Source organism: Rhinopithecus bieti, unplaced genomic scaffold (genome assembly GCF_001698545.2).
Source record: "Rhinopithecus bieti isolate Rb0 unplaced genomic scaffold, ASM169854v2 scaffold_425, whole genome shotgun sequence".
Taxonomy (NCBI): Eukaryota; Metazoa; Chordata; class Mammalia; order Primates; family Cercopithecidae; genus Rhinopithecus; species Rhinopithecus bieti.
In genome coordinates, this window is record NW_016803361.1 from 3,709,417 (window position 1) to 3,736,463 (window position 27,047).

The following is a 27,047-nucleotide window of genomic DNA, read 5'->3' on the forward strand; positions in this document are numbered from 1 at the left end:
GCCTCCCAGTTAGGCTACTTGGGGGTCAGGGACCCACTTGAGGAGGCAGTCTGTCTGTTCTCAGATTTCAAACTCCATTATGGGAGAACCACTACTCTCTTCAAATCTGTCAGATAGGGAAGTCTGCAGAAGTTTCTGCTGCCTTTTGTTCAGCTATGGCCTGCCCCCAGAGGTGGAATCTACAGAGGCAGGAAGACCTCCTTAAGTTGTGGTGGGTTCCACCCTGTTCAAGATTCCTGGTCACTTTGTTTACCTACTCAATTCTCAGCAATGGCAGACGCCCCACCCCAGCCTCACTGCTGCCTTGCAGTTCGATCTCAGACTGCTGTGTTAGCAGTGAGCGAGGCTCGTGGGTGTGGGACCCTCTGAGCCAGGTGCGGGATATAATCTCCTGGTGTGCCATTTGCTACGACCATTGTAAAAGCTCAGTATTAGGATGGGAGTGTCCCAATTTTGCAGGTACGATCTGTCACAGCTTCCCTTGGCTAGGAAAGGGAATTCTCCAACCCCTTGTGCTTCCCAGGAGGCGATGTCCCACCCTGTTTCGGCTCACGCTCCATGGGCTGCACCCACTGTCCAACAGGCCCCAGTGAGATGAACCCAGTACCTCAGCTGGAAGTGTAGAAATCACCCGTCTTCTGTGTCGCTCATGCTGGGAGCTGTAGACTGGAGCTGTTCCTATTCAGCCATCTTGGAACCTCCCCAGAAGAGGCAAGTATAGATTTCTTACATGCATATATTGTGTAGTGGTGAAGTCTGGGCTTTTAGTGTACCCATCACCCAAATAGTGAATATTGTGCCCAATAGGTAATTTTCCAACCCTAACCCTCCTCCTACCCTCCCACCTTCTGTAGTCTCCAATGTCTAATAGTCCACACTGTATATCCATAGGTACCCTTTGTTTAGCTCCAACTTATAAAAGACAACACGCTGTATTTGATTTTCTGAGCTATTTCACTTAGGATAATAGCTTCAAGTTCCACCAATGTTGCTGGAAAAGATATAATTTTATTATTTCTTATGGCTGAGTAGTATTCCATGCTATATATAAAATACATTTTCTTAATCCAACCTTCTGTTGATGGACACAGTTTGATTTCATCCTTGTTATTCTGAATAGTACTGCAATAAAGACATTAATGCAGATATCTTTTTGATATAATCATTTCTTTCCATTTGGACATATACACAGTTGTGGGATTGTTGGATTGAATGGTACTTCTATCCTTAGTTCTTTAAGAAATCTCCATACTGTTTTCCATAAAGGTTATACTAATTTACATCCCTACCAATAACGTATAATTGTTCCCTTTTTTCTACATCTTTGCCAACATTTGTTGTTTTGACGTTTTAGTAATAGCCATTCTGACTGGTGTAAGATGGTATCTTATTGCGGTTTTCAGTTGCATTTCTCTGATGATTAGTGATGTTGAACACGTTTTCTTATGTTCTTTGGCCACTTGTATGTTTTCTTTTGAAAAATGTCTGTTCATATCCTTGCACAATTTTTAATGGGATTATTTGCTTTTATCTTGTTGAGTTATTTGAGTTCCTTGCAGATTATTGATATTAGTCCTCTGTTGTATGCATAATGTGCAAATATTTTCTCCCATTCTGTAAGTTGTCTGTTTACTCTGTTTGTTGTTCCTTTTGTTTTGCAGAGGTTTTTTGTTTAATCAAGTCCCATTTGTCTATTTTTGTTCTTGCTATGTTTGCTTTTGAGGACTTGGTCATAAATTCTTTGCCTAGGCCAATGTCCAGAAGAGTTTTTCCCAGATTTTCTTTGAGGATTTTTATAGTTTCAGGAATTACATTTAGTTCTTTAATCTATCTTCGTTTAATTTTTGTTTATGGCGAGAGGTATGGGTGGTTTCATTCTTTTGCATATGGCTATCCAATTTTCCCAGCACCATTTGTTGAATAGGGTGTCCTTCCCCCAGTGTTTATTTTTGTTGAGCTTGTCAAAGATCAGTTTGTTATAGGTATGTGGCTTTATTTCTGGGTTCTTTATTCTATTCCATTGATTCTTTTTTTTTTTTTTTTCAGACAGAGTCTCGCTTTGTTACCAGGCTGGAGTGCAGTGGAGTGACATCGGCTCACTGTAGCCCCAGCCTCCCAGGCTCAAGCAATTCTCATGCCTCATCCTTGCAAATAGCTGGAATTACAGGTGTGTGCCACCATGCCCAGCTGATTTTTTTTATTTTTATTTTTTGTAGTAGAGACGAGGTTTCACCATGTTGACCAGGCTGGTCTCCAACTTCTGGCCTCAAGTAATCCACCCTCTGCCTTCCAAAGTGCTGGAATTACAGGCGTGCACCACTGCACCCAGCCTATTCCATTGAGGTATGTGTATTTACTTACACCAGTACCACACTACTTTACTACTTTGGTGACTATAGCCTTGTAGTATAATTCAAACTGAGTAATGGATGCCTTGAGCTTTGTTCTTTTTGCTTAGGATTGCTCTGGCTATTCAGGCCCTTTTTTGGTTACATATGAATTTTAGGATTGTTTTTTATAATTCTGTGAAAAATGACATTGGTAATTTGATAGGTATTGCATTGAATCTGTAGATTACTTTGGGGACTATGGTCATTTTAACAATGTTGATTCTTCCAATCCATAAGCATGGGATGTTTTTCCATTTGTGTAATCTACAATTTCTTTCATGAATGTTTTGTAGTTCTCCTTATAAAGATCTTTCACTTCCTTGGTTAAACATATTCCTAGGTTTTTTTTTTTTTTTTTTTTTTTTTTTTTTTTTTTTTTTTTGTAGTACTCTAGATAGGATTGCCCTTGATATGGTCCTCAGCTAGATTATTATTGTTGTATAGAAACACTACTGATTTCTGTAAGTTAATTTTGTATCCTGAAACTACTGCCTTCATTTATCAAATCTAAAAGCTTTTTTGGAGGAGGCTTTGGGGTTTTCTAGATAGAAGATCATATCATCAGCAAACAGGAATAATTTGACTTCCTCTTTCCAATTTGGATGCCTTTTATTTTTTTCTCTTGCCTGATTCACCTGGTGAAGACTTCCAGCACGAAGTTGAATAAGAGTGGTGCAAGTGGGCATTCTTGTACTGTTCCAGTTAGAGGAAATGCTTTCAATTTTTCTCCACTAAGTGTTATGTTGGCTGTGGGTTTGTCATATATGACCTTATTATGTTAAGGTATGTTTCTTCTATGCCTAGTTTGTTGAGGATTTTTATCATGAAGGGATGTTGAATTTTGTTGAATGCGTTTTCTGTATCTATTGAAATGATCATATAGGTTTTTGTCTTTAATTCTGTTTATGTGATGTATCACATTTATTGATTTGCATACATTGAACCATTTTTGCATTCCTGGGATAAATCCTACCTGATCATGGGGTATTATCTTTTCGATATGCTGTTGGATTTGATTTGCTAATATTTTGTTAAGGGTTTTTGCATCAATGTTCATCAGGGATACTGGTCTATAGTTTTCATTTTTTGTCGTGTCCTTGTCTTGTTTTGGTATCAGGATGATACTGACCTTGTAGAATGAGTTAAGGAGACTTCACTCTTCCTCTATTTTTTGAAATAGCTTCAGGAGAATTAGCAATAGTTCTTCTTTGTATATTTGGCAGAATTTGGCTGTGAATCCATATGGTTCTGGGCTTTTTCTGTTGTTGTTGATAGATTTTTTATTACTGATTCAATCTCACTACTCATTATTGTTCTGTTTGTTCAGGAGTTCTGTTCTAGTTGAATCTCAGAAGATTGTATGTTTCCAGAAATTTACCCACTTCCTCTAGGTATTCTAGTTTGTGGGCATATAGTTGTTCATAATAGCCTCTGATGATCTTTTGTATTTCTGTGTTATCATTTTAATGTCTCATTTTTCATATCCATTTGTTTATTTGGATCTCCTCTCTTCTTTCTTGGTCTAGCTAGTGACTTATCAATTTTGTTTACATTTTCAAATAAGCAACTTTTCATTCATTGAGTTTTTTGGTCTCTATTTCATTTAGTTATGATCTAATCTTCATTATATCTTTTCTTCTGCTAACTTTGGGTTTGGTTTGTTCTTGTTCTAGTTCCTTGAGATGTGACACTAAGTTGTTATTTTGTAATCTTTCTACTTTTTGGATGTAGACATTTAATGCTATAAACTTCCCTCTTAGGATTGCTTTTGCTGTATCCCACAGGTTTTGGTATGTTGTGCTTTCATTTTCATTCATTTCAAATTTTTAAAAAAATTTACATCTTAATTTCTTTCTTTCTTTTTCAGACAGGGTTTCATTCTGTCACCCAGGCTGGAGTGCAGTGGTGCGATCACAGCTCACCACAGACTCAACCTCCTGGGCTCAAGCAATCCTTCTGCCTCAGCCTCCTGGGTAACTGGGACTATAGGTGCACATCACGATGCCCAGCAAATTTTTAAAAATTTTCTGTAGAAATTGGGTCTTACTATGTTGTCCAGGCTGGTTTTGAACTCCCACAGGGCAGTGGGTATTGTCCTGTGTGTGTGTAGGAGAGCCTGGTTTCCCTGCCTGTTCTTGGCTGGGCAGCAGCTGCAGCTGCATCAGTCTGAACTCAGCCTAAGGGCAGGATGTAGCCCAACATTAAACTCAAAATGGTGCCTTGGGTCTGGGACCAGAGAGGGTAGGGCACGTTCCAGGCAAGCAGTGTGGGCAAGAAGCTGTGGGGAAATGCAATCCACTCACATCTCAGTCACACAGCAGCCCACTGCAGGGCAGTGGTATTGTCTTAGATATGTATAGGAAAGCCTAGTTTCCCTGACCCTCCTTGGCTGGGTTCATGTCTCAGTCTCAACGGCAGCCCACAGAAGGGTGGTAGGGACTCTCCCAGAGGTGCGTGAGAGCACTTGGTCTCCCCTCTCCCTTTTTGAAGTAGTGCAACAGCCACAGCCATGTCTGTAGATCCCTGGTATCTAGACTATCAAAATAATGCCTGACTGAGGCTGCTCTAGTCTCAGATGCCTGTAGGATTCCATCTGGATTTCTTTTCTGGAGCAACATCTCTGTGCAATTTTAGGCAGCTCCATATATCAAGCCCGAGGTCCTAAGTTGGTTGGGGTTTTCTTGCATAGCCAAGATCATAAAAGCTCTTTTTGGAGTATGGAGCCCTAGGGATTTCTCTCTTATTGTTTCCCGGCATCGGGGAGCCTCTCGGAGCTCTCAGTCAGTCCCCAAAGCCTCTTGTTACTTACTTCTGGTGCTTCCCATCACTTCTCTGGTGAGTCCTAGCATTCTCTACTAGACAATCTCTTTAAAATATATCTACTTACTCTTCTGGTTCCTCTCCATAAAAGAGGCACATACTACCTGTGTTTAGTCAGCCATCTTCTCATTGTAGTTTTAATTTGCATTTCTCTAATGACTAATGATTTTGAACATCTTTTGAACAGATGGCTAATTTGCCATCTGCATATCTTATTTGGTGAAGTGCACAAATCTTTCATCTATTTGCACCTGGGTTGTTTGCTTTCTTTTATTTAATTTTGAGAATTCTTTTCATATTCTAGATACAAGTCCTATATATGTGATTTGCAAATATTTTCTCCCACAGAAGGATAATCCACTGTGTGGCTTATCTTTTCATTCTCTTAGTAGTATGTTTCGAAGAGGAGTAGATCTTAGTTGCTTTTTTTTGGGGGGGGGTAGGGTCTCACTCTGTCACTCAGGCTGGAGTGCAGTGGCACAGTCATAGCTCACTGCAGCCTCGAACTCCTGGGCTCACATGATTCTCTCACCTCAGCCTCCTGAGAAACTAGGATGAGAGGTCCATGCCACCACGCCTGGCATATATTTTTATTTTAAGTTGTTTTTAGAGATAGAGTCTGATTGTGTTGCTCAGGCTGGCTGTGAACTCCTGGCCTCAATCAATCCTCCCACCTCAGCCTCCCAAAGAGCTGAGATTACAGGCATGAGCCATCATGCCTGGCCTAGATCTTAGTTTCAATGGAGACCGATTTATTAAGGTTTTCTTTTGGTGTGTGAGTGTGTGTCTTGCTTTTGCTGTTGAATCTAAGAAATTTCAAGGCTACCAAGATTTTCTCCTCTATTTTCTTTTACAAGTTTTATCGTTTTAGCTCTTACATCCAGAACTATGATCTATTTCAAGTTAGTTTTTATATGTGATGTTAGGTTTTTTGTCACTGTTAGTTTTTACTTATTAATATTTCTCTGTGATCTTATCCTATGTGTACATAAAGAGCTTCCTTTTGTTTTTCCAGGTACAACAGCAGGTTCTTTTCTGATTCCTCAAAGTCCTGCATGGGGTGGAGGCAGAGATAGAAGAGAATGTAAACACTGGGTTCCACCTGCTGGAGCTTAAGGGAAGACCCCTTACCCAGATAGGGACTGACTGGAGTGGTGGAAGGGAACAAGGTGAAAGGTAGGGGTCCTGGTGAGAGAAAGCAGGGGGGCCTGAGAAAACAGAAGAAGGTAGTTGAGAAATGTTCTCTTGTATGCTCTTTAAGAAAAGCAAATGCCCCTCCTTTTTTTTTTTTTTTCCCAGAAAGCACGTCTCTTTATCTAGAATTAGGTCATGTGCCCACTCCTGAAACAGTAGCTATGACCAAGGGATGAGATTTTTTCCAATACTCAGGTCTGGCTTGCATGTGCCATTCCCAGGGCCAGGAGTGGAGTCAGAATCCTCAAATGACATGCTATACATGAGGAGGGCGTCCACACTCAAGTAAAATTTGGATGGATACCAAGAGAAGGGGTTACGTTCCCTTCTCACAATGCCTCATAGTTCAAGCTCATAGTTCAAGTACAATGGGCTTTTAGAGTTTGCCATACTGTTCTCCCACCCCAGCCTCCCTCACCCTGGTCTCTCTGAGGAGGGGTCTTTTACTTCTCTGAATGACCTGTGGTATTGATTTTCTGTATTTTTCAAATTTTCAATCATCCTACTTGTTAATTTACTTTCTGCAGATACTGTCATTGCCCTGCTGTGCTGTCTTCATTCCTCACAGTTCCCTAACACAAAGCTGTGGTGTTATCAGACTTTCACTGAAGGTTTGGGGTCCCAAAGAGGATTATAACATAGCACAAAACTCAAAATTGAACATGGATTATGTCATTATCATTATCCAAAAGTTCCCTGACCAAACTCATTTTAAGGACTGCGGTAATTTAAAAGGATGTCTACAAATTAGTTGATACTTCTTTATTCAAAAGGTGGAGCCTAATTCCCCTCCCCTTGAATGTGGGCTAGGAGTTAGTGACTCACTTTTAACAAATAATGTGTGGCAGAAGTGAAGATATTTGACTTCTGAGGCTAGGTCATACAAAGGATAAAGCTTCTACCTGGCTCATTCTCTTTAGGAGCACCCTGGGGGAAGCCAGCTACCATGGAATGAAGGTACTCAAGCAGCCCTGGGAAAGAACCAAGTGAAAAGAAACTGGGGCCTCCCACCAATACCCAGCATCAACTTGCCAGCCATGCATGCCATCTTGGAAAGATATTCCCTAGTTTCAGCTAAGATTTTAGCAGACTATAACCCCAGCTGACATCTTGATTGCAACCTCATGAGAAGATCCTGAGTCTAGAGGTAACCAAATTCTTGACCCACAGAAACTGTGAGAGATAATAATGCTTATTGTTATTTTAAGCCACAAAGTTTTGGAGTAATTTGCTATGTAGCAACAGATAAGTAATACAGTGAGTCTCTCATGGGCTGTTTTCTTCCGTCTTATCTGCCATCTTGCCTTGATCCTTCCTCTTTTTTCATCTCTTTTTCTTTTTTCCTTGCCAGAGCTCCCCAAACCCAGTCTCTAGAGGGAATGCTCAAAATTACTGTATTTCACTTTGCAGAGTAATTTAAGTCTTCTTGGTTTAAATATCTCCCATCTAGGTTAAACCCAAGGGATTCCATCTTTTCAGACCAAACATATCTGTTAAGGTCTAAAACAGATATTCTGTCTTCCTACCAGGCCCAGTGGCATCAGGTCCAATCAGACCACTGCCAGCTTGCCCTAATAGAAGTATATATAGGCAAAGTACTATAAGAGCAAAGAATAAGAAGCATGTAAGCTGACTTGGGGGCTCATGGAGGAGGTAATATTTGAGCTGAGTTTTTAAGGATATGTAGGAGTTCATTTGGTAGAGAAGTGAATGAAAGTTACACAGAGTAACAGCAAGTAAAAAGGCTCAGAGTTGAGAAAAGTTATAATCAATGCTGAGAACTTTAAATATGTAAGGGTTCTGGGTGATAACATCTATTAGTGAGCTTGGAAGCTGTTGGGGGCTAGATCATATCAGGCATTGAAAGTCACATGCAGGAGACTACAGGCAACATAAATCCCTGATTCACTGACTTAAAAATAAGAACAATAAGGAATTTAGTATTTCAAATAAGCACAAGGTGAGACTGCTCCAATGTCTTAATTTAGCAGCTTGATGATGTTATCAAGAACCCAGTTTGCTTCTGTATTTCTATTCTGTTATCCCCAATCTTGTACCCCCATGATTATAAGATGGTTACAGCAGCTCCAGGCATCATGTCCTTAAGATTACACCTGGACAGCCTGGGCAACATGGTAAAACCCCATCTCTCCCAAAAATACAAAAACCTAGCCAGGTGTGGTGGTGTGTGCCTGTAGTCCCAGTTACTCAGGAGGCAGGAGGATTGCTTGAGCCTGGGAGGCAGAGGTTGCACCACCACATTGCAGCCTGGGTAACAGAGTGAGACCCATCTCAAAAACAACAACAACAAAAAGATCACACCTGGAAGTAGAAAGGGGGCCTTCTCTTCTTTCTCTCTCATTATATAAATTTTTTTTTAAGAAATGGGATCTTGCTATATTGCCCAGGCTGGAGTGCGGTGGCTACTGATAGGCACAATCATAACACGCATCTGGAGAAAACTGCAAATATAATTGTAAGGCAAGGCTTTAAAGAGCAGTTAAAAACTTGTTTTGAAATACAGGTTTCTAGAATTTGTTTCAACATGTTGAGTTACAGCAAATGAAATAGAGAAATAGTCTCAATACTTTTTAATTTGCCCTGGTGACTGGAAACCTTAGAACTCAGCCTTATGAGCTGTTAATCAGATAAGCACTGCAGGTTTTCGCAAAGAATCATGCTTGACAAATGCTTGAGGGCATATGGATTTATTGAAGGAAGTATTGTCCAAACCAGACTGACAAAATTTTACAAAGAAAATAGAATTTTAAAATGTTGGGATTAAAATGTAGATATTATTTGAGCATGGTGGTGTGCACCTGTAATCCCAGCTACTCGGGAGGCTGATGCAGGAGAATCACTTGAACCCAGGAGGCAGAGGTTGCAGTGAGCCGAGATGACGCCACTGCATTCCAGCCTGGGGGACAAAGCGAGACCCTTTCTCAAAAAAAAAGGTAGATTTTTTTCTGTTTTGAGATGTAGTTATGAAATGTAAATTAGAGAATGTTTCAATGAACTTTTGAATTATAAGTTAATATAGTTTATAAACCATATGAATTAAGTACTATTTTAAAAATAGATAGGAATTATACTTCCACTCAAAACACCTTGAACTCCTGGCCTCAAGAGATCCTCCTACGTCAGCTTTCTGAGTAACTGGGATTGCAGCTGCATGCCACCACACCCAGCCCCATTATGAAAAATTTTCATTGACTTATATCTGTATTTTTTTTCTTTCAATAACTTTGCTATGAATGTATCTCTTTTTAAGATGAAGAAAACTTTGCCTAGAAATGTCTTCCCTCCTCCCTGGCCATTCTTCGCAACAGCTGATTTCCCTTTCATATTATTAGCTAAAATTGTATCATATGCCCATTTAAACCAATATTTTGTGAGGGTATGGGCCCACCATGATTGACTTAGACAATCGCAGTTTACCTCCTGGGACTGAGGTTGGAGCCTAGCACCCTTCAAGAACATGGTCAAGCATATTCAGTGTGGTTACTTGTCAAGTTAACAAGGTAGAAGAGAGAGCCTACTTCTGGAATAGGCCATCAGTGGGATCTCCCACACCATGCTAAGGAATTTGGACTATATCTCATTGGAATAAGAAACTACTATGGGATCACAGGATGGGCTAAAAAAAATAATAATAAGGAACTTCTGGAATAGGCTGTCAGTGGGATCTGCCACACCATGCTTAGGAATTTGGACTATATCTCGTCAAAATAAGAAACTACTATGGGACCACAAGATGGGCTAAAATAAATAAATAAATAAGGAATTAGTGAAGGATTTAAAATCAGGAAGTAGCATGATGAGATTTCCCAATGGTAACAGAATCAAGGGGCACTCAGGAGGGGCATGGGTCTGGAGGCAGGGCCACCAGTTGGAAGGCTTCATTAGAAGATCTTGGAGAGGATTTTAGGCACTTGAATTAAGCACCCCTAATGACCATTGGATGGAAAAGGAAAAAGAAATTTAGAAAGAAGACATTCTAGGATGATTCCCATACAGGTTCCTGCTCTGGTGAATCACAGGGTATTTTGTCAAAATGGAGAATATGGATGGAGGAGATTTGGGTGGATATGATGAGAGTGGAGAGATAATGCGTTTATTTGGGACAATGGGGTGCCTGAAAGACAGGTGAAGAGAGATGGGTAAACTTGGAAGGGAGACTGTAGACCACAAGACACTCCTTCAAATTCCTTTAGAGGGTAGGGTAGAATGGAGTGTGGAGGCAAGGAGAATCCACAAGGGGAAATGAAGCAAAGCAAACAACTAGCACCTAATATAGGAACTGTTGGGCTGATTTTGCTCAGGGCTGGGCATCAAGCACACCTGGAGAAAATTGCAAATGTAACTGTAAGGCAAGCCTTTAAAGAGCAGTTAAAAACCTGTTTTGAAACATAGGTTTCTACAATTTGTTGCAACATGTTGAGTTACAGCAAATGAAATAGAGAAATAGTCTCAGTGCTTTTTAATTTGCCCTGCTGACTGGAAACCTCAGAGCTTAGCCCTATGAGCTGTTAACCAGATAAGCATTGCTGGTTTTTGTAAAGAATTATGCTTGACAAATGCTTGAGGGCATATGGATTTATTGAAGGAAGTATTGTCCAAACCAGACTGACAAAGAAAGTTTTACAAAGAAAATATAATGAAAAGATGTTGGGATTAAAATGTAGGTCTTTTCTGTTTTTTTTTTTTTTTTTTTTGAGACGGAGTCTGGCTCTGTCACCCAGGCTGGAGGGCAGTGGCCGGATCTCAGCTCACTGCAAACTCCGCCTCCCAGGTTCACACCATTCTCCTGCCTCAGCCTCCTGAGTAGCTGGGATTACAGGTGCCCGCCACCTCGCCCGGCTAGTTTTTTGTATTTTTTAGTAGAGACGGGGTTTCACCGTGTTAGCCAGGATGGTCTCGATCTCCTGACCTCGTGATCCACCTGTCTCGGCCTCCCAAAGTGCTGGGATTACAGGCTTGAGCCACCGCGCCCGGCGGTCTTTTCTGTTTTATGATGTAGTTATGAAATCTAAATTAGAGGATGTTTCAATAAACTTTTGAATTATAAGTTAATATAGTTCATAAACCATGGGAATTAAGTACTATTTAAAAAATAGGAATTATACTTCCACTCAAAAACACCTATTTTGTGGAACACTAAAGTTCGAAATATATAGATAGATAGATTAGACTTAGAACTCACAGAAGGCAAATTCAAGAAATTTAAAAAAATTACTCCAAAACATTATGTTAGTTCTTTCCATATTTATTTTGTTCTAGGAACTGAACTGGGTCCTGAAATAATAAAAATATCTGTATAATGTGGTTAATCCCAACTTTATGCAACTATTCTATTCAATGTGATTTCNAATAAACTTTTGAATTATAAGTTAATATAGTTCATAAACCATGGGAATTAAGTACTATTTAAAAAATAGGAATTATACTTCCACTCAAAACACCTATTTTGTGGAACACTAAAGTTCGAAATATATAGATAGATAGATTAGACTTAGAACTCACAGAAGGCAAATTCAAGAAATTTAAAAAAATTACTCCAAAACATTATGTTAGTTCTTTCCATATTTATTTTGTTCTAGGAACTGAACTGGGTCCTGAAATAATAAAAATATCTGTATAATGTGGTTAATCCCAACTTTATGCAACTATTCTATTCAATGTGATTTCTAGGGGTCCAGATAAAATATAACACTTGAGGCAGAGTGGGAATTGAGGGACAGAGAAAAAAAAACTGAGAACTGAGAATTGAAGAAGAAAGGCAAATTAGGAAGTTCAATCAGGTTAGGAGAGTAGTGGAGCAAAAAAAATGAGTCATAAGAACTGAATATAGAAACTGGACAATGGCTAGATCTTATACGACAATTAGAACTCTGACCCACAACCTCTACAGCAACCAGCCCAGAATAATCAGGACTTGGTCAATGACTCAGTTTCCCTGTTTTTTGCCTCCTCCTTTCTTCAACTCAGGACCCACTAAAGACAGCCAAATATGCCACCTACCCCAAACCAATCGCATAAGAGACACTGCTTTTGTCAGCCCACCTCCAGCTTTCCCATGCTAATACCCTCAAGTCAGAGCATACATGAAACCTTCCCTTTTTGTTCACTGCTAATCTTTCCTGGCCAGGTGCAGCTGCTCATCCCTGTAATCCCAGCACTTTGGGAGGCTGAGACAGGAGGACTGCTTGAGCCCAGATTTCAAAACCAGACTGGACAACACAGTGAGACTCCATCTCTACAAAGAATTAAAAAATACAAGCCAGGCATGGTGGCACGTGCCTGTAGACAGAGTTCAAGACCAGCCTGGACAACACAGTGAGACTCCATCTCTACAAAGAATTAAAAAATACAAGCCAGGCATGGTGGCACGTGCTGTAGAGCCAGCTACTCAGGAGGTTGAGGTAGGAGGATCACTTGCTCGGGAGGTCGAGGCTGCAGTGAACCATGATGACGCCACTGCACTCCAGCCTGGATGACAACAGAGTGAGACCCTGTAGGTAAGTAAGTAAGTAAGTAGTTTTCCTAATGTCCTGACAGGCTTTGAGTCTGCCAAATGCAAGTGATGGTGACTGACTCCCTTGTCATAGCAAGCTTTGAGTAAATAAAGCATTTGGGTGGTCTTCCCCAATCCCCCCCACATTCATTTATTTGCTTATTAATTATACATCAGTTGTGTTTTATCTGCCAGACAGTGGCCAGTATTGGGAATATGTGGAAGCAGATAGTCCTTGCCTTCAAGGATATTCTGTCTAGTGGGACAGACAGACAGACAGACATATACGTATAATTGTAATTCAATGTGCTAAGTGAAACAATAGGCATGTATAAAGAAGGTATAGTAGGTCAAGCAGGACTTTTAGGGGAAGGTGACCCTTAAGAGGAGTGGTAAGGAATGAAGTGGAGGTGATTTGGCTAAGGGCCGGGCCGGTTATTCAAGGCAGGTGGAGGGGCAGAATGAGCAAAACAGGGCGGGTTGCTGGAGCGTGGTAAGGAAGGCAAGTAGCGGCAGAGGACGCGGTAGGGCGGATTGTGCGGCGCAATGCAAGTGCCACGTTGGAAAGAGCTTGGACTTTATGCCTTCCTCCTGGAAATGAGATAACGGCTGGTGTAAGCAAGCAAGAAACACACACACACACTCAACGCGCGCGCGCGTCGTTTCCTTTGTGTTACTGTAAGGTCAAGGAGGGCGGCGACACAGAAACTCATGATGATTGGCATTAGTAGACATTCAGTGAATGAATGAATAGACATAAGGCTTTGGTGTAAACGAATGAATGAATGGACATAAGCACTTTGGTGTAAACGTCATTGTCTTCAATGTATGTTTTTCTCACGGGGCAAGACAATGAGGTCGGGGCATCAGTTTGGGAGGTGATAGGGAAGGTTTAAGGTGGGAGAACTGCCATTCTGGTAGGGAGGGTTAGTGGGCACAAAACCAACAATAGGTTATGGGCAAGGGATGCGCTTCCGTCGCGAACACCCCGAATCCCACCCAACGGAGGTACTCTGTCCCGGGAGCGGCCGTGGAGAAAGCAACCGGCCGAGAGTTCGCGCCCCTGGGAGGGCAGCGAGTGCAGGACCGCCCAGCGCCACTCACCTGTGAGCTCACCGCGGGCCCTGCAGGCGGAGCCTCGGTACGACGCCTTTCCGATTGGGCGCGGCTCAAAGTCCCGGGGCGGGCATTAGAGGCCAACTGGTATAGGGGATTGGCCACCCTGGCGGACGGACGTGCTGCTGACGGAGCTGGTTCGCCCCTGGTTCGGCTCGTGAAGAGCCGGCCCCTCTCTGTGGGTCTTCTGTCAGTCATTGGCTCCCTGCGGTTTCCTTGGGGACGTGGCGCCGCCGCCGGCCCGGGCCCTCCTTCCGGCTGGGCAAGGGGCCGCGGGGATCAGCTCGGGACTGAACCGAGCGGTGCCGAAGGAACCGGCGGGCCGCTTGATCCCGTGAGTGTGGGCGCGAGAGGGCTGTGGGACCCGGAGGGACGGGGAGAGGAAGCGGGACCCACACCCCGCCACCTGGGGACGACCGGTTCCTAGAGGACAGAGCTGGCCCACGAGAACGCCCCGCTCCCAGGATGCCTGGGTGGGGTCCCCTGGGCCTGAGGAACCAGAGCAGACGGAGTGGGAGCCTGGGGAGGAGGTGGGAGCCGTGGAATTTCCGTGGAGGTCTTGTCTCGTGGGCTCGGTCGGACAGAAGCCTGAAATCAAATCTTTCTAGGCTGCAGACGTAGGAGATGCCTGGGACAAGGAGGCCACCTTCTCAGGGCAAAAGAAAAAGGTGACAGGCGTTGAGACCACCGAAAGGAACCCATGGCTAGGTAAGGCTGTACAATTTCTCTCCGGCTGGGAGCACGGCAGAGGATGGCAGGCAGGTTGGGGGGCCCTGGGAGGCTGTCCCAAGTGAGGTTTGCCCTGGAGCTGCACTTGGACTTTGTATCCTGGTCAGTTGGATGCAGAGATGATCAAAGTTGTATTATTGCGAGGGCTGATAAATAATAGTTTCTAGCCCGTAGCCCGGGGTGGTGGAGTGAGTCGGCTTGCTCAGCTCTGTAAAGTACAAGGTTGTAACATTGATTCAGATTTGCATCTGAGCAAGGCTAGGTGCCACTTGACGAGGTTAAACAAAGAAGTTTTTTGGTTTTTGTTTGCAATGAACTTTAAAAGCAGACAGACCGAGGTCCTTTTGAATCAATATAGAAAGTGAACTTCACAGATAAATACACTTATCCATACATTATAATACCCTGAAGCTTTTAAAAAATATTAATATGGATCTACATGCACCAATAAGGAACAGTTATCAAATAAAGTGGGGGACAGATGTAGAGCAGCAGGTATGGTGGACTACCATTTGTTTAAAACCGAGGGAATGGATACACACACACACACGTACACACACAGATATATTACTGTAAATATATCGGTGTATATTATGCTTGTGTATCCGTAGAATATCCCTGGAAAAATACACAGCAATGGCCGGGTGCAGTAGCTCACGCCTGCAATCCCAGCACTTTGGGAGGCCGAGGCAGGTGGATCACCTGAGGTCAGGAATTCAGGACCAGCCTGGCCAAGTAGAAACCCCTCCTCTACTAAAAATAACTAAAAATACGAAAATTAGCCGGGCGTGGTGGTGGGCACCTGTAATCCCAGCTCCTGGGGAGGCTGAGGGAGGAGAATCGCTTAAACCCAGGAGGTGGAGGTTGCAGTGAGCCGAGATTGCACCACTACACTCCAGCCTGGGCAACAGTGCAAGACTCCATCTCAAAAAAAAAAAAAAAAAAAAAAAAAAAAAATTACACAGCAACTGGGTAGCAATGGTTGCCTCTGAGAGAGAGATTGTGGGGTCAGGGCAATAATCACTTTTCACTATACAATATATCCTTTTAAACTGTTTGATTTGTCTTTTGCTATGTGCATATATAATCTGATAAAACATTTAAAAAATCAGTTAAATAAATTTTCTGACCATCCTGTTTCTTGACAGCATTCTTGGTTGGGAATATTGTAGTTGCTGAGATTCTCCAATGTTATGAGGTTGCCCAGGGAGACTGGTGATCTTTTCACTAACATGAGATTAAGTCTTTGAATTGCACTCAAAAGTGCAGTTTGGAAAAAGGGCAGATAAGGCTTTTCTGATTTATATAGTAGAAGCACCATGAACTTCCAAAATTAGAGATGAAAAGAACATTTAGACTTCTATTGGCATGGATTTTTGGGGCTTTTATCCAATTTAAAACGATTTTTAAGTACTCAATTGTAGAAATGTTTCAGACTCATTAATGTTTGTCTAATTTCAGGATCAGTTTTTCCTACCTCTGCCCAGCCTCCTGGTACTTCACTGTACCCACAGTGAGTCCATTTGTCCGTCAGCGGGTAGCATTCCTGGGACTCTTCTTCATATCCTGTCTCCTTTTACTTATGTTAATCATAGACTTTCGACATTGGAGTGCTTCATTACCACGAGATAGGCAATACGAAAGGTGAGTCAGCTTTAGATTTTGGCACTGAAGTCATAAATATTTTCATAAGCCGTTTAACACATTACTAACTTTGACCCTTTTGGGTGATACTGTACTTTTATTAGTAAAATTGCATGCTATTTATTACATAAAGAAGATCTTGAGCCCCATTTTGGCAATGTTCAGTTTGGTAGAGGAATACTGATACTGCATGAAAGGCATCTTTCTATTTTCTTGTTTTGGTGGGCTGAAACTTATTGTGTGTATACATATTTAGGACTGTAATATACCTTTATGAATGGACCCCTTTATCATTATTAAATGATTCTCCTTATCCTTGATTATATACTTTGCTCTGAAATCTACTAGTCTGGTATTACTATAGCTACTCCAGCTTTCTTTTGATTAACATTAGCATGATAGATATTTCTTCTATAGTTTTAGTTTTAGCCTATTGGTGTCTTTATATAAGTGGGCTTCTTGTAGTCAGTGTTTGGTTGAGTCTTGTTTCTTAATCCAGTCTGACTATCTCTGCAGTTAATTGGGGTGTTCAGGCCATTTACATTTAATCTGATTATTTAGTATGTTTAGTTTTAATCTTGCTATTTGTTTTTCATTTGTCACATTCGTTCTTGTTCTTTTCCTCTTTTCCCTCTTCTTTTCAGTTGAGTACAGTTTTTATGGTTCCATTTTATCTCTCACGTTGGCTTATTATATATAACTTTTTCTTTTTTTTAGTGGTTAAAGTTTATAGTGTCATCTTTAATTATCACAATCTTCCTTCAAGTAATATTACTCCTCTTCACATCTAGAACAAGAACCTAACAACAGTATTCATTCCTCCCTTCCTTTTGGTCTTTGTGCTATTGTCATATATTTTATTTCTACATGTTATAAGCTCCACAATATATTGTCATTATTTTTGTGTTAAATAGTCAATTATCTTTTGAAGAGATTTTCAATATAAGGGAAAAAAAGGCTTATATATTTAACCATATTGTTGCCTGAAAGGGTCATATAAGCAAAGTGACCCTTGAATGCTGAAGGGACTGAGAAACCAAAGGAGGAGGCAGGCAAATTGTTCATTGGTATTGATTGATTTATTGAGGGAACTTGCAGACAGAAGCATGGTCCTGGGTAGCTGCAAGACAGGTAGATCTGCATACTGTTACTCCCGAGACCCAGGGCTTATATAGTACAGGGAGACGGGATATGCACCCTGTGCAAGACAATTAAAGACAGCCCTCCAGAACAGGCAAGAATGCTGCATGTGCCATATCCTGTCATTTGTGTGCCAACACCAAGGTTGACATGTTCTTACACTAGTAAATAAAGCAGGAATCAAGAGGCATTTACGGGACTGGGGCTAGTCAGAAGTTAACATGGCAGATTAGCATCCAAGATGGAGTCACTTTTGTCTATATTTACCATTTCTGGGCTGCTTCATTCCTTTGTGTAGATCCATGTTTCCATCTGGACCCATATTTCCATATTTGCTTTTACCTCAAGAACATTCTCTAGCATTTCTAGTACAGCAAGTATGTGGGTGATAAATTCTTTCAACTTTTATATGAGTGAAAAAGTCCTTATTTTGTTTTCCTTTTGAAAGAAATGTTCATTGGGTATAGAACTCTAGGTTGATCATTTTTTTCCTTTCATTACTTTAAAGATGATGCTTCACTATCTTTTGGCTTGCATTCTTTCTGAGATGTCTGCTGTCCTTTTAATCTTTGTTCTCTCTGTATAGAATGTGTCTTTTTTTCTCTGAATACTTTTAGAATTTTCTGTTTATCACTGGTTTTAAGCAATTTGATTGTGATGTGCTTTGATGTTGTTTTCTACATGATTTTATTTATTTATTTCTTTGTTTTTGAGACTGTCTCGCTCATCTCCCAGTTTGGAGTGCAATAGTGAAATCATAGCCCACTGCAGCCTCAATCTCCTGGGTTCAAGCTATCTTCCTGCCTCAGCCTCCCAAGTAGATGGGACTACAGGCATATGCCATCATACCTGGCTAATTTTTTTTTTATTTTTAGTAGAGGTGAGGTCTCGCAGTGTTGCTTAGGCTGATCTCAAACTGCTGAGCTCAACCTATCCTCCCACCTCGGCCTCCAAAGTGCTGGGATTACAGGCATGGGCCACCATGCCCTGCTTACATGATTCTTGTGCTTGTGATTTGTTGATTCTTGGATCTATGGATTTGTAGTTTTAATCAAATTTGGAAACATTTTGTCCATTACTTCTTCAGATTTTTTTTTGTTCTTCCCTGCTTTTCCTCTGGGGACTCCAGTTACATGTATATTGAGCCATGTGATGTTTTCCCACAGCATACTGATGTTCATTTTTTTTTTTTTCCCAGTCTTTTTTCTCTCTGTTTCATTCAGATTTTTTTTGCTGCTTTCAAACTTGTTAGTAATTTTTTTCTGTAGTGTTTAATCTACTGTTTCATCCAGTGAAAGTCTGACATCTTTTTTCACAGATAGTACATCTGAATTATTGGATATACTTTTAGCTATACCAGTTGCACAGAAGGTCTATATTTCTTTATAGCAGTGATTCATTTTGCTATTTTTTTGAGATTAGTTTTTGATGAAGCTACAAAGTTAAATAATGGCATGTTATGTTCATCATCTTCAATATGATTTTCTTATTTAAAAAATTTTTTTCTTTAGAGACAGTCTCACTCTGTCACCCAGGCTGGAGTACAGTGGTGTGATCATAGCTCACTATAACCTTCAACTCCTGGGTTCAAGCAATCCTCCTGCCTTGGCATCTCAAAATGCTGGGATTACAGATGCGAGCCACTGTGCCTGGCCTTATTTTTAAAATATTTACGTTTCCTTTTTCTTTTTTTTTCTTTTGAGACAGTCTTACTCTGTTGCCCAGGCTGGAGTGCAGTGGTGCTATCTCGGCTTACTGCATCCTGTCTTCCGGGTTCAAGTGATTCTCCTGCCTCAGCCTCCTGAGTAGCTTGGACTACAGGCACATGCCACCATGCCTGGCTAATTTTTTGTATTTTTAATAGAGACGGGGTTTCACCGTGTTAGCCAGGATAGTCTTGATCTCCTGACCTTGTGATCTGCCCACCTCAGCCTCCCAAAGTACTGGGATGACAGGTGTGAGCCACCATGCCCGGCCTAAATTTTCTTTTTATTGCTTCTCAGATACGTATTAGTTAAGAGGCTTTGGGCTGCAAATAGCAGCCCACATTGACTTAAACAATAAGAATGCTCACATACTTGGAAGTCCAGGGGTAGAGGGACTACAAGTTCAACACTGGCTAACAGGATGAGAGGCTGTGTCTCTCCTGTCTATTGTCCACAGTGTCAGTTTACTTAATGGTTGAAAAACAGCAGACTGCCAGGCATGGTGGCTCATGCCTGTAATCTCAGCACTTTGGGATGTGGAGACAGGTGGATTGCATAAGCTCAAGAGTTCGAGACCAGCCTGTGTAACATGGCAAAACCCTGTCTCTACAAAAAAAAATACAAAACTTAGCCAGGCATGGTAGCATACACCTGTAGTCCTTGCTTCCCAGGAGGCTGAGGAGGGAGGATCACTGGAGCCTGGGGAGGTAGAGAATGCAGTGAGCTAGGATCACGCCATTGTACACCAGCCTGGGTGACAAAGTGAAACCGTGTCTCAAAAAAGAAAAAAAACAGCAGACAGTAACAACCAGGGCAACATATACATTCACTCATGTCGCATAGGAGACAGAAAGGCTTTCCATGACTCTCTTCTAAGAATGGAGAAGAGCTTTGCCGGAAACCTCTAACGACCATTTCCTGGAATCTTTTTTGGTCAGAATTGGGAACACATGCCTACTCTCCTTTTTATTTCTGGATTCTGTCCCCAGATTTTCTCATTTCCCTTTCACTTTGGTCATTAATTAATTCATTCATTCAACAAAAATTTCAGCAGCCACTATGTGCAGACGATAATAGGCATCAGACACCAGATACAGAGACTTTGGCACATTTTCTCAAGAAACCTGTGTTTTCAGCCTTGCCTTCTTCTAGCAACCCTATTCATTTGTATTTTGGCTTTCTTTTCTTTTTTTTTTTCTCTTTTTAAATGTTACTGAAATAGAGATGGAGGTCTCACTATGTTGCCTAGGCTGGTCTTGAACACTTGGGCTCAAGTGATCCTCCTGCTTTGGCCTCCCAGAGTGTTGGGATTACAGGCATGAGCTACCATGCCAGCCTCGACTTCTTCCTCCTTTGAGAAGAGGAAACACTGTTTGGATGATTATAGTAATCAACCTGCCCTTAAGAAATGTACTAAATCCATAATTTGAGTTTGTTTAATGCTTATGGAATTTTCTTGACAGACCTGCACATAGTTTCTCACTTGAAGACAACATGCTCTAATTATGGAATTCCATGTAGGTTAGTTAATATGGCTAAAGACAATTAGGGAGTGAATGGTGAGCTGTATGGCTGGAGAGCTAGATCAAACTGAGTCTGTTAAGTTATTTTAGAGGGTTTAGACATTACCCTCAGGGCAGAAGGAAGGCTTTGAAAGGTTTTGAAGAGTGAAAAGATTGGAACTGCTTTTTAATTTTTTTTTTTGAAACAGAGTCTCACCCAGGCTGGAGTGTAGTGGCGCTATCTCGGCTCACTACAACCTCCGCCTCTCAGGTTCAAGCAATTCTCCTGCCTCAGCCTCCCAAGTAGCTGGGATTACAGTCATGTAGCACTATGCCCAGCTAGTTTTTGTATTTTTAGTAGAGACGGGGTTTCACCATGTTGGCCAGGCTGGTTTCAAATCGCTGGCCTCAAGTGGTCCACCTGCCTCGGCCTCCCAAAGTGCTGGGGTTACAGGCATGAGCCATCGTACCCAGCTGGAACTGCTTCTTAAAGAAAGCTCACTTTGGTGGGATTGTGGAAAATGAATTGGAGAGGAATAAAAAAGAAAGCAGGGAGAGTAATTGGACTAGAGATGCTCCTTGACTTATGATGGGTTATGTAAATTGAAATATCGTAAGTTGAAAATGCATTTAATACACCTGTCCTAACAAATGTCATAGTTTAGCCTAGCCTACTTTAAAGGTGCTCAGAACATTTACATTACCCTGCTGTTGTGCAAAACCACCTAACAGAAGGCCTATTTTATAATAAAGTGTTGAATGTCTCGTGTAATTTATTGAATACTGTACTAAAAGTGAAAAACAGAATGGTTGTGTGGATACTCATGGTATACTTTCTACTGAATGTGCATCACTTTTGCACCATCATAAAGCTGAAAAATCATAAGTTGAACCATTGTAAGTCAAGGACTGTACCTCAATAGAGAGATGATTGTGGTCTGAACTTGGGTGGCAGCAAGAGGATGGAGAGAGGTAAAAGCTTTTAAATGTATGTGGGAGGCAGAGTGATCTGATAATTCTTGTCTATCATTGTATCCCAGGTGGTCAGTGCCAATAAATACTTGGTGAGTTGAAATAATTGAAACAAATAGACTTGTATTTTTTTCCTTATTGTGAACACATATCCATATTGCTTCTGGAAAGAGAAAGTAGGAGGTTTGCATCAGAACTAGAATTTATTTGATACAAAAAAAGTAAATTTAGAGAGATGGGGTGTTAGTAAGGATAGAATCCAAAACTGTTTTTTTTTTAAATAAACTTTTTTTAGAGCCATTTTAGTTTTACAGCTCATTTGAGCTGCAGGTGCAGAGATTTACCACATATTCCCTGACCCTACACATGCACAGCAGGGCTGTTTTTGAGAATAATACTTGCGTTAGATGTGTGGGTTTTTTTTTGTTTTTTTGTTTTTTTTTGAGACGGAGTTTCGCTCTGTCGCCCAGGCTGGAGTGCAGTGGCGTGATCTGGACTCACTGCGAGCTCCACCTCCCGGGTTCACGCCATTTTCCTGCCTCAGCCTCCGGAGTAGCTGGGACTACAGGTGCCCGCCACCACACCCAGCTAATTTTTTGTATTTTTAGTAGAGACGGGGTTTCACCATGTTAGCCAGGATGGTCTTCATCTCCTGACCTCATGATCCATCCACCTCGGCCTCCCAAAGTGCTGGGATTACAGGCGTGAGCCACTGCGCCCGGCCGAGATGTGTGTTTTAATCAACTGTTTTTCTGGCATGTGCCACATAAGACATGCTCCAATATTTTCTTCAGACTTAATACATATCTTATATCCGTTTATTCATTTATCTGTTTACTTATTCAACAGTTACTGAGTGTCTACACTGTAGTATCAAATAGGGTAGTCACTACCCACAAATGGTTAATTAAATTTAAATTAACATGAAATGAAACAAAATTCAGTTCCTCACTTGGACTGGGCACATTTCAAATGCTCAGTGGCCACATGTGGATATATGGGATGGTGTAGATAGAGAACATTTTCATCATTTCACAGAGTGCTGTTGACAGTGCTAAGTGTGCCACGTTTTAATTTCCGCTGTGGATGCTGGGTAATTGTTAAAATTTATTAATTTTTCAGACAGTCATGTGTTATATAATGATCGAGATATGTTCTGATACATGCATCATTAGGTGATTTTATCATTGTGTAAACATCATAGAATACTTACACAAACCTAGATGGTACAGCCTACTACACACCTAGGCTGTGTGGTGTATATGCTCTTAGCCTGCTAACCTGTACACGTTACTGCACTGAATACTATAGGCAACTGTAACACAATGGTAAGTATTTGTGTATCTAAACATATATAAACATAGAAAAGGTACAGTAAAAATATGGTATAAAAGATAAATTGGGTCTGGTATGGTGGTTCAAGCCTACAGTCCCAGTACTTTGGGAGGCCGAAGTGGGTAGATCTCCTAAGCCCAGGAGTTCCAGACCAGCCTAGGTGACATAGTGAAACCTCATCTCTACAGAAAATTTAGAAATTAGCTGGGTGTAGTGGTGCATGCCTGTAGTCCCAGCTACTTGGGTGGCGGAGGCAGGAGGATCACTTGAGCCCAGGAGGCCAAGGCTTCAGTGAGCCATGATTGCTCTGCTGCACTCCATCCAGGGCAACAGAGCAAGACCCTGTCTCAAAAAATAATAATAAAATAAATTGTACACCTGTATAGGGCACTTACCATGAATGGAGCTCACAGAACTGGAAGTTTCTCAGAGTGAGTGAGTGGTGAGTGTGAAGGCCTGGGACATTACTGTAGACTTTATAAACACTGTACATTTAGGCTACACTAAATTTATTTTAAAGTTATTTAAATTTTTTTCTTTCTTCAATAATAAATTAACCTTAACTTGCTGTAACTTTTCCACTTTCTAAACTTTGAAATTTTAAAACTTTTGACTGTTTTGGACTAACACAACTTAAAACACAAAATATTGTAAAGCTGTAGGGAAATATTTTCCTTATAATATTCTTATTCTATAAGCTTTTTTCTATTTTTAAAAAATTTTAATTTGTTTTCCTTTTAAAACTTTTTTGTTAGAAATGAAAACAGAAACACACACATTAGCCTAAGCCTGCACAGGGTCAGGATCATCAAGACATCATTAATAGGAATTTTTCAGTTCCTTTATAATCTTATGGGACCACTGTTGTACATGTGGTTTGCTGTTATCTGAAACGTCATTATGCAGTGCATGACTGTGTAAGAGGAACTTCTAGCATGTATACATAGTGTACAAGACACTATGGTAAACTGTTCTTAAATGTTCTGTTTAATACCTTTCCTTTTTCATATTCATGTTTAATGTTGTTCACTTTTTGGTAGCCTCACTGTTATCTTCATTGTGGGTAAAATTTTGTCTGGTTGAACTGTTGTCTGAAGAATGTCTTTTGTAGCTATTGAAAGGTGGTGCCTTCATGTTCCTTTACCATCTGGAAATAACTGAATGAGAGGTTCTGTGTCAGCAATTGGCTTGGTACTGGCCGTCCATAGGTGTTTCAATTCTGTTTAATTAAAGCAAGTCAAAGAGAGGCATTACTTTTGGTTAGAATGTTCTTTAGCATATACAGATGAAATGATTGGGTTCTTATGTGTAATAGAACAGTTCAGAGATTTTTTTATGGTGAAATTGAAAGCATTTATTCACGTTTAGTTTATTATTTATAGAGTGACTCAAGCCATCCTCCTGCCTCAGCCTTCCTAGTATCTGAGATTATAGCTGCATGCCACCATGCCTGGCTAAATTTTTTTTATTTTTTTTTATTTTTAGAGACAGGGGTCTCACTATGTTGCCCAGGTTGGCCTTGAACGCCTGACCTCAAGCAGTCCTTCCACCTCGACCTCCCAAAGTTCTGGGATTACAGGCATGAGCCACTGTGTCTGTCCCACATTTATTCAGTTACTTGCTTTTTTTTTTTTTGGAAACACGGTCTCACTTTGTCACCCAAGCTGGAGTGCAGTGGTGTGATCATAGCTCACTGCAGCCTCAACCTCCCAGGCTTAAGCAAAATCCTCTTACCTCAGTCCCCCTAGCAGCTGAGACCAAAGGCAAACACCACCGCACCCAACTAATTTTTATATTCTTTGTAGAGATGAGGTTTCGCCATGTTGCTTAGGCTGGTCTCGAACTCCTGAGCTCAAGCAAGCCACCCACCTTGGCCTCCCAAAGTGCTGGCTTACAGGCGTGAGCCACCACACCCAGCCTATTTATTTGATCTTAATGGTGTTTGTAGTGTTTTGAGCAGGACTTTAAATTATAGATGTTCCTGACTGCTCTGATTAATCTTGTTAGGAAGTAAGTAGTAATCTTACAATATACTTTTCTGGGTATGTATTACTATCATCAGTCATGCATAGCTACTTTAACTGTAATATCATTACATTTGGTTCTGAACTTTGAACAGAGTTGAAGAGTATGATGACATTCAGCAAAGAATTAGTAGCCCCATACTCATGGGGGCTACTTCAATTGACTTTTGGCCCATCACTGAGCTCTGTTTGAACTCTAAAGTGGTGTAATTAGTTTTGATTTTGTAAGCTAGGTAATGATTTGCTCAGTTACAGCTCTAATGATGTTAATGCTTTCAGGATAATGGCAGTGAAAAGCCATTGTCTTCCAATTCCACCTTAGGTGATATATTTGTGGGTAACTTTCTTTTCATTGACTCAGCAGTGACTAGAAGGAAATCATGTTTCTTAAACAGAGGGGGTGTGTGTGTGGGTATGGTATTGGGGTGAGTATGTGTGATGGTGAATCAGACCTCTTTGGGAAAGGTGGATGTGAGGGATGCGAAGGTTTTTGAGACTTTTCTCTTGGGCTTTTGGTCCTCTTTAGAGATTGGCTAGTGTGGCATCAGTAAAACAGGAGGGTTCAGCAATGTAAGTAATTGACCATGATGGCTAAGTCCACGACTACAAATTACATATGACAAAAAAAAAAAAAAAAAAACTATATATGAAAAAATGCAGGAAAGGTCTGGTGATCCATTCATGTTAGGAGCCTAAATAGAGGAAGGCTTCTAGTTGGTTAAAAGTGTAAGAAGCCTGATTAGGTCATAAGAGGTCAGAGTTCCAGAAAAAGGTAATATGGTTACTGCCCAGAGGGGAAAACTGTTCTTTAGTTACTCATTTGTATGCACAATGAGAAAAATGGAGACTTTCCACTGCATAAATGCCATTTAGGCCTATCTTCCACTCTAGTGATCTAAGGTCAGCTGACATTTTAGCCAAAGCACACATAGAGACTTTGAAAGGAAGAGAAAGAAAAGTTGAGTTGCACCAAAACTGGAGCTGTAAAGTTGCTTATTTTGGCAGGAATCAGAGAGGATAACAAGATACTTTGTTTGGAAAGCAATTAAAACTTTCCAAGAAAGAGACCAGTTGATTTTGAGTGGAGCTGTACAAAGACATGGAGGAGTTAACAGACCAACAGCTCCATTTTGTGAGCTCTAGGACCAAACCAATCAATACTATTTGATACATGTTTTGGGCAGAGAAACCTGAGAAACACTGTGACACTGTCAAGGTACTATAGATAAGGTACCTATTCTTGAGAAATTTATGGTCTAAACAGGTACAGCAAGCAAATATGAAAGAAATCGTAGGGGCTTATACTGAAATATAAACAGAGAATATTGATGTCCACATTTTAGAACAGAAGGAAGAGGCCTTTTCAAATCATTGTAGAAATTACCAGTCAGCATTGTTGAGTAGAGGCTTTTTAAGAACTGAGAAGCCATGTCCAAGGAGACAGGAGAGGGGAAGGAGTAGGTAGAGAAGCAGATGGATGTTAAAGAGAAAAGGAAGGTTGTATTAGAGCAGTAGTTCTCAGAGTGTTTAGTGGCCCTTGGAGGGTCTCTGAGACACATTTGGGAGTCTGTGAGGGTGAAACTATTTTTATAATAATACTAAAATGTTATTTTGCCTTTTAAAACTATGGTTCAAACATATAAAATTTACCATTTTTAAGTGTACAGTCAGTAGTATTAAGCATATTTACATTGTTGTGAAACAGATCTCCAGAATTTTTTCATCTTGCAGATCATAACTCTGTACCCATTAATGAATTCTCCTTTTCACTCTCTTTCCAGCCAGCTGCTGGTAACTACCATTAAATTTTCTGTTTCTACTTTAGATGCCTCATATAGGTGGAATCATACAGTACTTGTCTTTTTGTGCCTGGCTTATTTACTTAGCATAATATCCTGAAGATTCATCTGTGTTGTAACATGTGACAGGATCTCCTCCTTTTGGGGGGGGACTACATTTCT

The 27,047-nt window shown here is 40.9% G+C and overlaps 1 protein-coding gene across 2 annotated transcripts in view; it reads left to right on the forward strand.

Annotated features, from left to right (window-relative positions):
* Positions 1 to 14,155: 14,155 nt before the first annotated feature.
* Positions 14,156 to 27,047, forward strand: part of ENTPD7 (ectonucleoside triphosphate diphosphohydrolase 7) — a 57,384-nt gene continuing 44,492 nt past the window's right edge. The window contains exons 1-3 of one of the 2 annotated variants that reach the window (XM_017880675.1): positions 14,156 to 14,368; positions 14,643 to 14,742; positions 16,225 to 16,407. In XM_017880675.1, the coding sequence (XP_017736164.1) occupies positions 14,735 to 14,742; positions 16,225 to 16,407 (191 nt within the window). In that variant the 5' untranslated portion in view covers positions 14,156 to 14,368; positions 14,643 to 14,734. The remainder of the gene's footprint in view (positions 14,369 to 14,642; positions 14,743 to 16,224; positions 16,408 to 27,047) is intronic. The other variant, XM_017880669.1, reaches the window with a different exon arrangement.